Source organism: Achroia grisella, unplaced genomic scaffold, assembly GCF_030625045.1.
Source record: "Achroia grisella isolate CSIRO2021 unplaced genomic scaffold, CSIRO_AGI_Agris_v1 utg8015, whole genome shotgun sequence".
Lineage (NCBI taxonomy): Eukaryota > Metazoa > Arthropoda > Insecta > Lepidoptera > Pyralidae > Achroia > Achroia grisella.
The window spans coordinates 16512-33774 of record NW_026713027.1 but is presented as its reverse complement, the minus strand read 5'-3'; the positions used below and the strand labels follow the sequence as shown (position 1 = coordinate 33774).

At 34.1% G+C, this 17263-nt stretch overlaps 1 protein-coding gene across 1 annotated transcript; it reads left to right on the top strand.

The window, feature by feature from the left end:
- Window positions 1-2164: 2164 nt before the first annotated feature.
- Window positions 2165-16777, top strand: LOC131851694 (cyclic nucleotide-gated cation channel beta-3-like). Its single transcript, XM_059202215.1, has 13 exons — window positions 2165-2240; window positions 7221-7327; window positions 7538-7612; window positions 7897-8037; window positions 8245-8390; window positions 9854-10113; window positions 11019-11168; window positions 12246-12551; window positions 13168-13291; window positions 14063-14145; window positions 14727-14873; window positions 16373-16485; window positions 16720-16777. Exons 1-13 carry the CDS (start codon window positions 2214-2216, stop codon window positions 16775-16777), a joined length of 1737 nt encoding a protein of 578 aa, XP_059058198.1. The 5' UTR covers window positions 2165-2213.
- The last annotated feature ends 486 nt before the right edge of the window (window positions 16778-17263 follow it).

The window sequence follows — 17263 nt, the reverse complement described above, 5'->3', positions numbered from 1 at the left end:
GAAAGTATTTACATTTTGCTTTTGAATATGTTTACAACAATGAAATTTTAAATATTAGTAATATACTTATTTGTTAGAATATCTATATAGTTTGCTCCTATTATACCCCTAAAGACAAATTACAAAAGTAACTACTATACCTATGGATATATATACCTACCTAGTCTAAAATCAAATATATAGATACTAACATTTATTCTAAATAGACAACGATAGTGATAGATAGTTTAGATCTTTGGTTTGCTTACTTTAGGATAGCTATTGCGGAACTTTGTTGTCAGACAGTAATTCCTATGAGATTGTCGCTGAAATAACTGTCCGCATAAAGCTACAAAGTATAAAGCGCTACAAAGGCTGCTCCGATAACTTTGGTGCATGCGTGATGTCGTCACAGCAAATATTTACTTTCCTCCTACTAAATGGTTAAACGACTAAATTAAGTGGTACTTCGTGTACCTTGTACCACTAAATCGATACGAGGTATTTTACATTTGGTCGCATGTAAATCTTTCACCATTTCATTGACAGGTTGATAGGCTGCTGAGGTTTCAGATATCTGATTTTAATGATATTGTGAAATTATGTCTTTATATTAGAAATTCTCATTTGTGAAATATTAACTAGGTAGTGTGAATACATTAACACCATGTTTCTGGAGAGCTTTAAACTGATAAAGAGGGTGAGTGCTACACGTATCTCTATGATTTTATTCCTTATTACTTTGTTTTCCAATTCAATAGCATTTCTGTCTTGCCTAGATATCAATACGATTTCTTTTGTTTTATTCGGTCAGCAGTATTTACTATTTTAGATGTTTAAATTACCACTAGATTAAATAGGTACTGAATTAAAAATAATATATTTAATAAATATCTAGAAGGTTAACTATTAATATATTGATTCGATACTGTTCATAAAATATTTCCACATAAATAGTAGATAATATGTAATGGCTGCGCCACCCGCCCGCCCAGAAAAGTGAAGTGTCCTGTTCTGTCCTTGCTACGTGCGCAGGTAGTTATCGTATAGTGAAAGACGAAAATTGTTTATATAGGTAGGAGGTACTGCGTATTAATGTTATATTTTTCAAACTAAATACCTAATACGTATGTACCTTCATATATGTATAAAACTTTACACAGGTATATTGGGTTAAATTGGGTTAGGTGCGTAACCTACGTATATACTTATTGATGAGGTGTTACGTAGAAAATACAATCATATGGCCATATTTTCCACCGCACTCGTGAACTTAGCCTCTGAGAATTTTTTTTACGTGATTAGAATGGGAAACTAGCCACAAGGTCTACATTGATAGAAAGTGGGGACCGTTGTTCATACACATGAATTGCATCATGGATGATACATCGTTATCTGACCTTGGTATCATGCGTTGCCATTCCTGAGACGAGAAGTTGTTATTCCTCTATAATCTGTAATTCAACGATAAATATGAACACTTGTTGCCGTCAGCTGGCGCCATAATAAAATAAAACATATTTTCTATAGTACTATGGTAGACATAGACGTAGTTGCATTTGGTATTTCATTATTTATTCATTGCTAACTAGCAATGCCGTAACAGCCTGAGACTGCTGGTTACGAAAATCGACTCCGTAAGCACAAGAAGAATTAAAAATTATATAATTGTGTAAAAAAATGTATGTAATCTATATACACGAAACTTTTTACGATCAAACGACGCCGATGAAGCCTCTAGTGTTAATTAATAAGCTACTGAGTATTTTTCCATAATTTTCAGCTGTGTATTTTCTTCCATAATATTGTTCTTATTAACACGAACGAAATTAATCCATTAAAACGAATTAACCGAACGCAATACTCTATAGTACCTACATCTAATCATCTAATGGTACCTTAAAAGGTTTCAATTTCAGCTCCATTTCCACTCAACTGCCAATTCCGTTAAATTGACAGTTTTCCGTTTCTAATTACCCACCTCTGCCTGTTTCTTAGTGAAATTTATTTTTTAATTTTCTCATGACACGAAACCGGCCGGCTGCCTGCGCATTGATTCCATGCCTTTTCTATAGGCCCTCTATACAATGAACAGTGGATTGAGTACTCTTGCCTTGATAACATCGCTCGTACAGGCAACGTTATTTTCTTTTTATTTTTTCGTTCGTTGTTTTTCCCGCGTAAATTTTATTTAAAAAGTTTTGTTTGGGTGTCTTTACACATTTATTTTTCAAATGCAAATGGAAATACAAGTTGATGTGGTAAGTAAAGTGTACGTAATAATTTGTGGCAGAATTATACAAATTAATTTTTTTTTGTGGAACAAATTTTTGGAATTAATGTAAATTATATTTTTAAGTAATTCAAATGTTACATATAAAGTGTTAAATAGAAGTAATTCAAAATACATGTGTCTTAATTATCATTAAGTACATATTACAAAATTCTGTAAATATATAGATTTGGTCTGTGAAGAATATTTTAATAACACTTTTTTAAGCCCTAGGCGTGTATATCTTTGATTTTATGACCAACATCATATGATGAAGTAATGTGATTGACTACTTAGGTACATCACGTGCTGTTGTCAAAATTACATAGAGCCATATAAGATAGGTTCATATTACGGGGTGTAGCGGACATTAACAATTTATGGTTAGTGACTGGCAATTGGTTTTGGTGGACATTTACTTTAGTTAATTAATAGTCCGTTGTTGATACTGTAAACAATTCGTGTCGTATTAGTATTTACATATTTTCATAATTCAGAGGTCTATATAAAAATAGACGGTAGAATACCTTCTATTTTTATATTTATGTAGACAAATTCTTACATATTATTAAATTATTTCATTTGATTTCGCTTGTGTACCTAATGTTAAAAAAATAATGTTATGTGGAAGATTAAAGCTATAATAATATCTAATAATGTACCTAACGAAAATTTAAAATAAAAAAATGCAAGAAAAGGCCGAATAATTTAATTACGGTCGACTTGCAGCTGTATAAATATATTCGCTCTTTGTACTAAACTATTACTATTACCTATTTACTAATTATTATAATACTCATACGAATATATATGTTTTTTAATTCATATGGTGCTTATTTTGATAGGTATATATATGTATATATAGGATTTCTTTGCTTTCTCCACTGAGGACTCACTGAAATATTATGTACTAAGTTAATATATAAGTATCAGAATCGGCTGCTTTCATACAAAACTGAATTGACGAATCTTTTTTGTTGGTCCCACTCGAACTATCGAAATCATTGTTTGGAGATCGGTCACCATTTGTAGCACTTTATTTATATGCTCTTTATTGCACTAGATAAATTACAGAATTAAAATTAACAGGGTACAAAAGTCGGACTTATCGCTTATACACTATGTTTAGAATTAAATACAATTTCGCGTGTACAAACATCTAGCCAGTCATTTACTATAGATACAATTACACTCAATCTCTAAACGCAAAATGTAGAACTTAAACTGATCTTCGCATGTCAATTTGGCACACTACTGCTAGGGTCAATATGTCGAATCCTGAACGATAGACTCCTTTATTTGGATTGTTGTTCCGACTCGAGATCACAATTAGCCATAACATTACACATTGTTTTGATTGTAACTAATTTCATTTAGGTCCCTCTAATTTAGTCTCTATACTTAATTAGAGGCAAAAGAAAATGAGTGACTGGATAATTATGTGTTGAATTTTATTGAATTTAGTTGACTGAATTAGTCTAGAAAGACTAATCAATTTTTAAGTTTTATGGTCCTATTTGTTGTCAATAAAATTCAACACGTAATTACCCGGTCACGAGTCTAAAAGTTTTATTGTTACGGACGCAATAGGAAAGCACTTAATGACACTTTGGTATTCAAAACACAGAGAGAAGCGTGGAGGCTAATGGCGGGCTGGCCTTGCTGCATCGTCACGGTCCTTCGCCATTAAGCTATTCAATCGATTCGTACTTAATTAGATGTACACTATACATTCGTAAATGAATTACAACAAAGCGTTTAATTTAATTTATTTATCCTAAAGTTTCTATTAATTAGACGGTATAAAGATTTATCATGGTTTATTTTCGATTAACTAAATCAAACACTATAGTACTCGTCAAACTTAATTAATTTAAATGAACGTAATAGCGAGTTATATTCCTTCTAAATCACTAGTAATAATGGTATTATACCTACTTAGTTATAGCACAGATAAGATAATATATATTCATATGTGATGAATTGTACAAAAGCGCAGATAGTAAAGTAAAAATCTCTGCCTCTGACCACTATTTTTCTCGCCAAGTAACTTACATATTTTTCAAGTTAAAATCAGATACGGTGCGATACGGAGGCGTAATATCATAGTCCTCAGAAATAGTAATACCACAAATAACATAATATTACATAGTAATACATAATATATTTTTTTACGTCTCTCCGCTTTTAATCTACTTATTTGATTGCCATCCCCTTAAGAAACTAGCATAGTATAGAATAGAAGATCCTTTATTCAAATAAACTTAATTGAAGCACTTTTGAATAGTCCCAGTTAAAATTTAGTGTTTGTTTTATTCTAAACGTTACATGGGTTCGTAGTCGCAGGCCCGGTTAATTAACTTTGTAAAAATGACATCTTCGTCCGTGTAGCGAACTCCTTGATAGGTTTTTATACTATTTTTAAATTTTATAATAATATTCTTTGACATATTCTTTATTGTTACTTTCTATTATATATCGCTGTCATACTAGTCGCATTTTATTTAATCTCCGTATTTTCCTCATTAAAACCCTCAGCACCTCTCACTCATCAGACACATTTGATACCTCCGCTTCAGTCCGTATATCTCAGTCTCACATGTTTCAATCGCCAACCAGCCTTCTTTGTATATTATTTTCTATGTGAAATTACAGAGACATCGCGTCACATATACGTGCCCGCGGTTTCACCCGCGTTAATTTTCAATTTGAATTATATGTTTATTCTGATGCATAAACTTTATTACTGTAATGTTTCATTAGAATCTGTCCAGTAGCTGTTACGTGTAAGAGTAACAAACATCCAGATTTACAAATTTTCGCGTTTATTATATTAATAATAATAACATAGGCGGAGTAACGTGCACCATCAGCTTATTTAAAAAAAAGTAGTTAATAATTAATTAAGCACTAACAATACCCCCGCCCTGTGCCGACCCATCTTCGATTAGGTGGGATAGATGTCCCACTAATTACAGAAGGGCGCGCCAAATTACCTACTTGTAGTTATTTATCAGTGTCAGTCATGTTGGGTTGGGTCACCGTAGAAACATAACTATAAACCTATGGTCTTACACCAGCGTTTCCCAAAGTAGGGCCCACGCCACACAGGGCAATTTAAATGTTAAGGGGAGCAATTCTAAAATCCACTCTGTAATAAAATTGTATGAAATGTGAATTTCAATACTGTTTCATTAATAATTTCCTCGTGATTTCTTCCTGGGTGTGGGGTGGCATAAGAAATTTAGAAAGGCTAAGGTGGGGCATGACTCTGTAAAGGTTGGAAAATACTGTCTGATATTGTGGTAGCGGGTAAGAACTAGATACAGCATATAGAAGTAATGTGATTATGATTATTAATATTGTATATTACATAGTAAATTTATATATGAAAAAGTTGTTATATTAGTTCATATTTATCAAAACTTCGGGCACATGAATGGTCGAACTAATAATAAATTCTAGCGACGAAAATGAGAAAAATTCTTCTCTTATACCAAACATAAAACAAACATCATGCAATTCTGTTGATTTTTCGAACATATTTTTTATAAATCGCATTAGGTACTTGTGCCATTAGATATTTATATTAGGTACCATGTACAGTGTGAATGTGTTACTACCGATACAGAAAATAATGTGTTACTAGCGATACTTAAATTAAATGACAATCCCTTTGATTATAAGTGATTATACTTTTCAATTACAACAACTTTACCTAAATAAAATATTGTTATTTTTGCTAACAATTTAATTGCCTATTAACTATAATAGATACATCTTATATATAAAATTCTCGTGTCACAGTTGAAACGGCTTGACCGATTCTCATGAAATTTTGTGAGCGTATTGTATTGAGTTGGTCTGAGAATCGGCCAACATCTATTTTTCATCCCCCTAAATGTTAGGAGTAGTCCACCCCTAATTTTTCATTTTTATTTTAAGGCAAAACAACGTTTGCCGGGACAGCTAGTATTATATACATTAATATCATAGGAAAGCTGGAGTAGATGTCATTCGTGTTTTTACGAGTTCAATAAAATAAAGCGTAAAACTCCGTCATCATGTCCGGCTATTGTAGTTTCTAGCTAGATATTATGACAAATAAAATGATATACGATATGTAGGGCTGTGCGCTTTAAAGGACCTTCAAAACTGAACAAATAAAACGTATTAAGTATCAAGTATAATAATAAGAAAAAAACATAAAAGACATAAACATAAGAAAAAAACGATCTATAAAGTTTTAATTATTAATTGACTAATTATTAGTTAATTAATACTTTTGTTTTAACTATTAATTATTAATTTTGATCGTAATAACATAAGGAAAGAAGTTCAAAATAAGAAACCACAGTACAAACGAGTCGTTTTTCGTTTTACGTTACATTTTTGACATTGCAACCTTTCATGTTCTTGTCCAGTCAAAGTATCTCAGTGATATACATTTTTTAAGAAAATTTGTATTATATAAGTAACTAGCTATTGTCCGGGACTTTGTGTACAAATAAAAAATAGTCCATGCTGCTCCTCGGAAGGCATCTATCATCCATCTTTACGCTAAATTTCATTATAATCTGTTCAGCCCATTAATAATGAAAAGGTATTACATAAACAGACACAGTGGCACAATCACGTATTTATAACATTGTTTATTTTTAATGGATGATAAAGGAATAATGCCCCCGTCTACACCGTTACTTTGCGCTAGTGCAGGCGGGGTACCAGTGGAGAATAATGTGATGAGCATGAGATTAGGTTAGTTAGCTCATTGGGAATTTATCGCAATGGTTTCCATAAAGAACAGCGTGGTGATTCTATTCCTAGCCATGGAATCATTAGTCCACATTACAATATAATATTATCTTATCTGTGTTACTACTTACAATTCCCTTTCAACCATTTTTATATATATATGGATAGAAATTGAGTATACTAAATCATTCATTCAAAAATATCTTGTCTATAGCATACGGTTCACCCGTCATCCTCAACAGCAGATCAGCTGACCAAAGATGCTGCGAAGAAAGCTTACGGGTCGTGGTGTACTCCTGACACAAGCCCCACACACACTGCGTGAGTATACATGTGTCTTAAAACACGCTATTAAAGTTTTGTAGCGTTGTAACTTATATACACGTTAAGACAGATACTACTACTTTTCTTATGTTTAAGAGACACAGTTGCTAGGTGCCATCACATTTCAATTCAGCTTGTTAGCCTAGTTATTTTAAAGTAATTTCTAGTTATTTCAAAAGAAACCTAAAAAGCTACCTATTATTTCAGATTGACTAAAACTAACTCTAATGTTGAGAAGAAACCTCACATTCAAGATGAGGCACAGCAGAATACCTCGAAAGGGTAAGCATATTGGTTCTATGTCCTCAAAAGAATACAGGAATAAAATACATATAATAAAAACAAGTGTTCCGTCCCGATATCGCACTGGTGCTTTCCAAATTATTGAATTTCTTAACTTTTCTGTACTATAATATGCATGTGTATAGAGGAAGGTTTATGTGTACTATAGTACATATAACTGTCCTCTATCGAGTTTTTCAATAGGAAGGTACAATAGATATAATGTTATAATCCGTTGTAAATTAAACAATTTTTCTAATATATGTATGTGCTTATTGTTATAGATTAGTTTTCCAGTTGCATAAAGTACGCCTGTTCCCACCCAGTCCGTCATCTTCGTGCAAAGCACTAAGTAAAATTAAAGAAATAGACACAGAACTTCAAGATCTTAAAGAAACAAAGTCGAGGGAATTCTCTATTAGGAGGTTTGTGATAATTTACAAAACTTTTTTTTGTGTTTCCTATGTGTCCTATCGCTATAATCTAGACTAGTAGGTACACACCTAGAAAACTACGCTGTCAAATAATCAATAATTTAATAGCGTCAAAAGACGTAATAAATCGCAGTTGTCTCAGAACTACAAGAGTTATACTGATGCTACCTTGCTGAACATTATAATTCTACATTTCAGATCAACCCCTATTAAAGAGAAGAAATTACCAGAGATAGAAACACCACAGAGTCCTGTACCGTCGTCTCCATGTAGAGAAAAAAAATGCAAGTGCTACTTTCATCTGCCCGCTTTCTGTGACCCATTCACTCCCGTCGATCCACAAGGTAGGTAACATACATATACATACATATGTCATTAATTGAATATAGGAACTTTTAAAATAAAATATTGGAATTCAGCCTTAATATAAAAATACATATTATAAAAACTTGCCAACCCCCGCAACTTCGTGTTCTTCTAATTTCCCTGTTCTTGGAATATTTTTCATTACAGTTCCATTCCTATTAGTCCTAGCGTGGTATTATACAGCCTACAACCTTAATTCATAAATAGGTTTTTCACACTAAAAGAATTTCAATTATGATTTTATGCGCGAGAACATTTTATATAAAAAAGTAGACAATAAATAGGTTTCACGTACATACTAATATTAGAAAGAGACAAATAACAATAACATTTATTCGTATATACTTATTTTAATAGTTATATTTTCCACCACTCATTTAAAACGCAGTCTCATCACAGATCGAATGAACAAGAAAGTTGGCGTGATAGAGTGACAGCATAACTTAGTATATCAAACAATAATTATATGGGGAATTATATTTTGATTATACAAATTTAATGGGATTCTACCATGTAAGATCTTTCATGTTCTAATGTACTTTAATCAACTTAATCTGAACGTTCTCTGAAGTCCTTTCATATAATAAAAAATCTCAGCATGTTACTGAAAATGTTACAAGAATGTCTTTTTTACCTCTGAGTTTAGATATGACCTGTTAATATTAAAAAAAACATATAGCCTCCGCTGGGCGCCAATTAACAAATTAACTTGTCTCGAGATGATCGATACATTCGTGTCATATTGGAACTTCTGAGGATAATTAGTATTAATAGCCTATTGTGTACTCTGTTTGTTATTCTACGTAATCTATGTAATGTTATAATCTCTATGGTTATACTTACCACACACTTAAAATTATATGTGGATGTCAATTCGGTCATATAATATGTATGATATATTTGTTTAATTATAATTGTAATAAAATTATAATTTGGAATTAATAGTTTCTAGAAATAATTTATTCGGTAGTAAACAAAGTTATTAAATAGATATACCTTCAGGACTGTTATGCCAGATGAGGTAGTCTTGACGGCAATACTTGACATGTCCACATTTTACTCACAAGAGTATCATCCATCCATTCCATCACCGGAAGGTCGGTCAGATGTATAATTTTGCACGAATTAATAAACCTAGTGTCTAAAAACAAATAACTAGAAAAAACAAAAAACTAGAATACTAAACAAATATTACACATGTACAGCTCCAAATGACTACCTACACGTTTAACGAAATACGTTCATATAACTACTATATCAAATTCAAAAATCATTTATTCATGTAGGACATTTTAGACGCTTATGTACGTCAAATTTTTTACATTATAATTTTGTTTTTATCCCAACCGACCAGTTCAGTATATAGAACCAATTGAGAATTGAATTACTTCTTTTTTTTCTATCTAAGATTTGAATTGCTATCTAGCTCTGATGTTTTCAGGACGCGGCTACATAAGCTGGCTACTCCTAGTCACGTTTTGCTACAGCTACAATGCATGGTGTATTGTACTCCGTGCTACATTCCCATACCAAACCCCAAAGAATACTCCATATTGGATGGTCGCTGACTACTTGTGCGATCTTGTATACCTACTAGATGTGGCATTGGTGAAACCAAGACTCATGTTCTTACACGAGGGCTTCTGGGTAAACGATTCAGGCGAGACGAGAAGGAATTACAGGAAGAAGCTGCAATACAAAGTAATTACTTGCAATTTCTTCTATATATTTATATTTATAAGTAATGAAATGGTTGTTTGACCCTTAAATAATTTAACATTCACAATAATAATTTAACATAACAAATAATATTAACGACAAACATTATTAATCTATTCTGAATATGACCACAGACTTTAACAATTAACTCATCATCATTGCCTTGACTTTATCCCATTATTTGTGTCATTATTCTGTCGTCATCATTGTTATATTACTAGTAGGTATTATTCCTATGCGTGTTACTTGCCGCTTGCATTATTTTATGTTGTGTTGTATCTATTTATTGCATGTTGTTATGTATGTATGTAATATGTTATATTATTCATTATTATTAATTTGTCATTATTATTATTATGTTTTCTTTTCTCTTCTATTCTAGTGCCACCTCCCACCTTTTGTCTTTTCTCCTCTACCCAAAGGTTGCCTGGAAGAGATTGCATAAGCGATAAGGCCGCCTTTTGTACTCTTTAATTTTAATTACTCTATGAATGTAATTTTCCTGGTGCAATAAAGAGTATATAAATAAATAAATTATTTGGGGTCATTTCTGAGCATACTCTCCTTTTATTCATATCATCTTTCACACAATCCATCCATCTTTTTATAGGGCATCTCTGATTACAATTAACTATAGTTAGTATATATGCATGTGCGTGTCTAATACAAAGTTGTAACGTTATTTTTTTCATAAAACATACATTAAATGTTTTATGAAAAAAAAATATTAGCATTCATACCATTCATAGTCGTGATTAATATTTTTATTTGTACACTTGTTCGTTAAAATTTAACGGTTTCGACAAATACAATTGGAATTTTCTAATCCGCAAAATTTTCGCGTTCGTAGGTATAATCTATAATGTATTACGTTTACATATTTCCAGTTCGATGTGGTGTCTCTCCTTCCACTAGATTTATTGTACATCTACTTCGGAACACATAAGGTTATCCTTCGATTCCCAAGGATGTTGAAGCTACAAACGTTCTGGGAGTTCCACCAAGCTATGGACAGAGTGCTTTCTTCTCCTTACGTGGTAAGTGTAAATATATTTTTCTATATATTTCTTATTTGTCTCATTACTCAACAACATGATAAAATTTGTTCCTAATTTGACCTTGATAATAACTTACTATAATTAATATCGCTTTGTACACTGAATATTGAAGAACCTCTTCCAAAATGATCTTTTTCCTACACTTGAAATATTTCTGTCAACACTTGGCACCCTTCCATTTGTTTACTCTTTTTTACTTTGTTTACTCGGCACCTTTCCATTTGTTTGATAAAGAGTCTGCATTAGGACTTCGCATTGAGTGTACGCGTACTAATAGACCATGTAGCTCTCTATCATATAAACTTACCAATGTAGTACAATAATTCCATCTGTATACTCACTACCAACATACTACAGGAAACATTAATTAAGTAGCGACACCTCATCACATCATGCAAAACGCCAAAATGGTTAAGTTAGGAGTAAATAAATAACGCGTTACATTCTCAGTAACTTCTCCAGTCCAAAATAAATCGGGCTTAGCATTGCTACTATTTTTTTTATGGATGATAATGGAATATTACACCCGCTTCGCTAATGGTGTCCGCTGACGGGGGATCAGTGGAGGTTGATAAGATGAGCATGAGGTCAGGTCAGTTAGCCCATAGTGACAAATTCACCAAAATTTGTCACGATGGTTTTCAGGGGAAATCGTGTGGAAGTCAACCTGACATAGTACATTGCTAGCAATAAAATCCACATTACTAACAATCCCCTGCATTACTACTTTTATTTTTTTATGGATGATAATGGTATGGAGCACCCGCCTGCGCTAACGGTTTACGCTGGCGGGGCGCCAGTGGTGGATGATAAGATGAACATCAGGCCAGGTCAGTTAACCCATCGTGACAAATTCACCAGGTAATTATCACGATGGTTTCCAGGGGGAACGGCGTGCAAGTCAGCCTGATATAATACATTGCTAGCAATGAAATCCAATTTACTAACAATCCCTATCCCCTTACTATTTCTATTTATCTAGTTCAAAACAAATCAGATGTAGAGTTAGTAAAATATATAGATTTTATTTCTAATATTATTTTATTTCTATCCCAGGTTAGGATCGGTAAGACGTTGTTCTACATCTTCTATCTGATCCATCTGAACGCCTGTGCTTATTACGCGATGAGTGACTATATAGGACTGGGATCTAATGGATGGGTTTACGATGATGATGGCAACGCGTATATCCGCTGCTTTTACTTCGCGACCAAAACAGCCACGTCTATAGGCAAGAACCCTAAACCTGAGAACACTATTGAATATCTCTTTATGACCGCAGCCTGGCTAATGGGTGTGTTTGTGTTCGCGTTGCTGATTGGACAAATAAGGGACATTATTGCTACGGCCACTAGAGCTAGGGTAAGTACCACCATATTTAAAAAGAAAATAATTAAAAATAATAACCTAGGGCAATTTAAACAACCACGCAGTCAGGGTAGAATGCAGTGGGAAACACCTCGCTACGACATAGGCACTAGTAGGTACACCGTGTGGTTTTTAGTAGGTAAACATCCTCCACACCGCCTCGTCCTCCTTCCGGCATAGTGATGACCTTTTGAAGATATTTCACACGTTAAAAAAAATAAAGGCAATTTATACAGCAGCGTCTAGTTCTAAGAGTTTGTGTTATGGGTACTAAACAACATATAAATACTTTTTTTTAAAACACAAAATATGCATAGAAAACAACTAGACCAAACAAAACAACTAAAGACTCATAAATACAAATGTTTGATAAAATAAATTGAAACGGGACCATCAGTAAACAACCCACCCCTCGGATTAATTATTAGTTTTGTTAACTAGTATTTTCCTTCAAAGGACAGTCAGTCAAAAATATAAATAGACACATTTTTTTGGTCCCAGCCAGATTTGAAAGTTCAATATCAAAGACCTTCAATTTGCAAGTCGGGATAGTAAACCACTAGGTCATACTAACTCAGAAAATACTATAGGCACACATTAAACTTTTCAGGCTGAATATCGTAAGTCAGTGGACGGATGTGTTCGGTATCTACGAAGACTCAACATGCCGGCCCCGTTGCAGCGACGGGTGACCTGCTGGTTCAACTACACATGGAGTCAGCAGAGGTGTTTCGGTTAGTTTGAAAGATAATAATAATATCTGGCGTATCGTGCATATATGTCTACATGAAGATACGGGAAACAATTAAAGATATTAGAATTAAATACTTGTCCAGTATGACCAAGAAGTGAGATTAAATAAAAATAAAGAAACGATTCGAATGATATGAGAATTAAAAAAAAAATACCCCTGGGCAAATCACGCAACGCTATCTAATCCCAAAGGTAAGTAGAACTTGTGTTATGGTAGACTAGACAAGTGATATAAATACTTAGTTTTTTATTTTTCTAAAAACATGCATAATGTACATAGAAAACATCCAGGCCGATACAAACAATCATACTGAAGATATGTTACAAATATTTGAATAGAACCCCCAACCGTCGGAAGTAAGGCGGTGTGCTAAACTGCTTGACAACCAAGGTCAAATACGATTGAATTAAATAACATTGAAATATTTACATAATATTTTAAATTTAGAGTGTGATTTGGACAAGGGAAATATATAATATAGTATACATAATAAAAACCTTTAAATATTTATTTTTATTAAAAAATGTAACACTTTTCTTTACACAATAGCATATCAATAGTGTCAATTTTTTATATCAATTTTAATTATTCAAAATAATAAATTAAAAAAATATATATAAATAAATTAAAAAATAACTTATTATGTCATAATTTTACATTGGAATTTATATATTAAGTTATAAAAAATACGTTGTTTCAAATATGATTGAATATGACATTACCTGTGTACTTATTGCTGAACTTTTCACAGATGAGTCCAGGATATTGAACTCGCTCCCCTACAATATGAAACGAGACGTGGCACTAGCTGTGCACATGTCGACATTGAGTAAGGTTTGTAACTAACTATGTAAACAATAACTGCATTCGCATACATATTATATTCAAGTGTATTAAAAGATAATATGTATATTTTATAAATTCATTATTTTTAAAATTATAACTACACCTGTTTTGTTAAAGTAAAGAATTTTATATATTTTGAAAGCATGTACCTATATGCTGTGCGGTGGATGATGATATAATAAAAATATTTCAGGATAAAGTTTTTGCGTATTAACATATAGATAACCCAGACCAATTCACACAGGGCGATGTAGTCCCAAGCTAAGCAGTACAGTGTATGTAGCACGTAATCAGTATAGTTATTAATCTCTTACCTACATATTTTTTGTATGTACGTAAATAAATACATACATACATAAGCTAAGCAGCTCCGTGTTATAGTTACTAATCTGACCTACATTTTTTTTTGTAAATACAAAATATATATACGTATATACATAGAAAAACACCCAAAAGTAAAAATAACCATGATACTAAAAAATACAAGCGAGAAATCGAATGCGGCTACCGAGGCCGTCAATGTCCACTAGTCATTGCTAACTATCCCCTTGTTCCCATCATGCGTGTAGGTGCAGCTGTTCCGCGACTGCTCGTCGTCTCTGCTGCGAGACCTGGTGCTGCAGCTGAGACCGGTGTCGTTCCTCCCAGCAGACGTGGTGGTCCGCCGCGGTGACGTGGGGCACCACATGTACATCATCAAGTCCGGCGAATGCTTCGTATGTATTATAACACCTATTATTATTGTTATCTAATAATATAGAAACATGGCAAAGGAGTTGTAGTAATGAGGACTGATAAACCCATTACTAGCAATGGATTACAGCGAATGTCAAGTCGAAGTCGAACTCATAGAGTTGAGATGTGTCAACTCTAGTTAACTTGAGTTGATTTCTCCCAACTCGAGTTGGGAGAATTAAACTTGTATATTTATAAAGGGGCCAATGTTTAGGACATTTTCGAACCGCCAGTGAATAGACGTGTAAGGTGTCAAAAATGCTCGAATTTATTTTAAATATGTAGGAAATACGAACTCTTTAATTAATCATTCAAAAAAACTCAATAGGAGTAGTTGACCTGCAGCCATGCATGCGCTCCATAAGTCCTTACGCGGGTTTGGAGTACCATTTCCACTCGCCCCCCATGGTTTGGTGAAGCTGTGACAGCCAGCTGCGCCCAAAATTGTTACAATAGTTCGTATCGTAAAAATAATAAAAATAATGTTTACTCCAGGTAACTCGAGTTAACTAGAGTTACCTGAATTTCAACTCGAGATAACTCTAGTCATGTTTGGTACGAGTTAGCTCATCTCTATCATAGAGCTTGAAGATTTTAGCTAACAAAAAGTCTTGTCCTATTGATCACTTAAGTAAATATAGGGACTGGCCTGGCCATGGAGACGCTTCTCCAAGCGACTATTCTGTTAAAGGGTCAAACTCCGCTGTTGTGTAATGTGGAATGATGATCTCATTGCTAGAAATACCATGTCAGGTTGACCTCCACGCGGTTCCCCCTGGAAACCAACGTGATAAATTCTTCGTGAATTTGTCACGATGCTAACTGACCTGACCTTATACTCATCTTATCATCGTCCACTGGTGCCCCGCCAGCGTAAACCGTTAGCGCAGGCGGGTGCACCATTCCATAATCACCCATTAAAAAAAACTCCGCTGTTGTCGATATAGTACCAGGTTGATCGCCACGCGGACTACGTGACGATCAACCTGGTACTATATCGACAACCATCGTGAATAAATTCCTGGTAATTTGCACCGAAGGGCTAACTGACCTGACTTCATGTTTATCCTATCATCATTCACTGTTGCTCCAGTAGTGTAAACCGCTAAACCCAAAACGACGATCGCACCGTTTTTTAAAAATTAAATATGGGTTAACTTAATTACCCTATTAGAATAACTTAATTATTCTACAGACTTGAGAGTTATCTACGCAATAAATTTACGATGTACGTATTAGTTTTATCTTCCCCATTATTCGTTTTATCTCTATTCAGAGACCTTGCATCTCCCCTCACCCAAGCGCGATAGCAATACTTTCAATAAGAATTTTGTTGTATATACATATTTACTTTCTGTTCTATAAAGCTTACTTATAGTACAGAAACATAACAGGTATTTTTATTTTTAGTTTCTTTAAAAATGTATTTTATTGTATGACGATTTTGGAATTTATACTTATATTTAGAGAAATGGTACAGGTAATGTCTGTAGATGAAAGCGAAGTCCTGGCTACTCTGAGGGAGGGATCGGTCTTCGGCGAGATCAGTTTACTTGGCATCGATGGACTGCGACGAAGAACCGCTACTGTCAGGTTAATTCTTCTATAATTTTATCATATATTTGTTTTCCAAAAACACATTTAAGATTTCTAAATTATCAATAACTTTATAATAATGTTTGTGGTCCATAGTCAAATGTCCGCTATTTAGCGGACATTTGACTATGGACCTATGGATGGATATCTTTGACTATGGATGGATATCCATGATATTTAATGGTTATCAAAAGGCGATAAAGCACGCACGATTAAAGACGTAAATAACAGATCCCGCGGCTACTCAAACCTGTTCGCGCTATCCCGTAACGACCAGTATCAGAATTAGGTGGTTCAGGTGCAGTAGTTACAGTATCAACGTCCGTTAACTCAAATTAAAAAATAAAAGATCCTGCGGCTATTCAAACCTGTTCGCGCTATCCCGTAACGACCAGTACCACAATTAGGTGCCTCAGGTGCTGTAGTTACAGTATCAGCATCCGTTAATTCCAATTAAAAAATTACAGATCCCGCGGCTATTAAAACCTGTTCGGGCTATCCCGTAACGACTAGTACCACAATTAGGTGGCTCTGGTACTGTAGTTACAGTATCAGCATCCGTTAATACAAATTAAAAAATAACAGATCCCGCGGCTACTCAAACCTGTTCGCGCTATCCCGGAACGACCTGAACGCGGCACTGCGTCACCACAAGGAGGCGGCACAAGTGCTGCGGCTGCGTGCAGACCAGATAATCAGGGAGAACGCGGCGCGGCAGACCAAGCAGCGGCTGGCGGCGGCGGCGGCGCGGCGGCGCTCGGGCGGCGGCCGCTCC

Bases quoted from the DNA above. Each gene is read 5' to 3' on its own strand.
- LOC131851694 (XM_059202215.1), top strand. From the start codon at position 2,214: ATGCAAATGGAAATACAAGTTGATGTG. The intron at 7,328-7,537 runs GTGAGTATACAT...CTATTATTTCAG, and splicing joins ACAAGCCCCACACACACTGC to ATTGACTAAAACTAACTCTA. The intron at 13,292-14,062 runs GTTAGTTTGAAA...AACTTTTCACAG, and splicing joins GAGTCAGCAGAGGTGTTTCG to ATGAGTCCAGGATATTGAAC.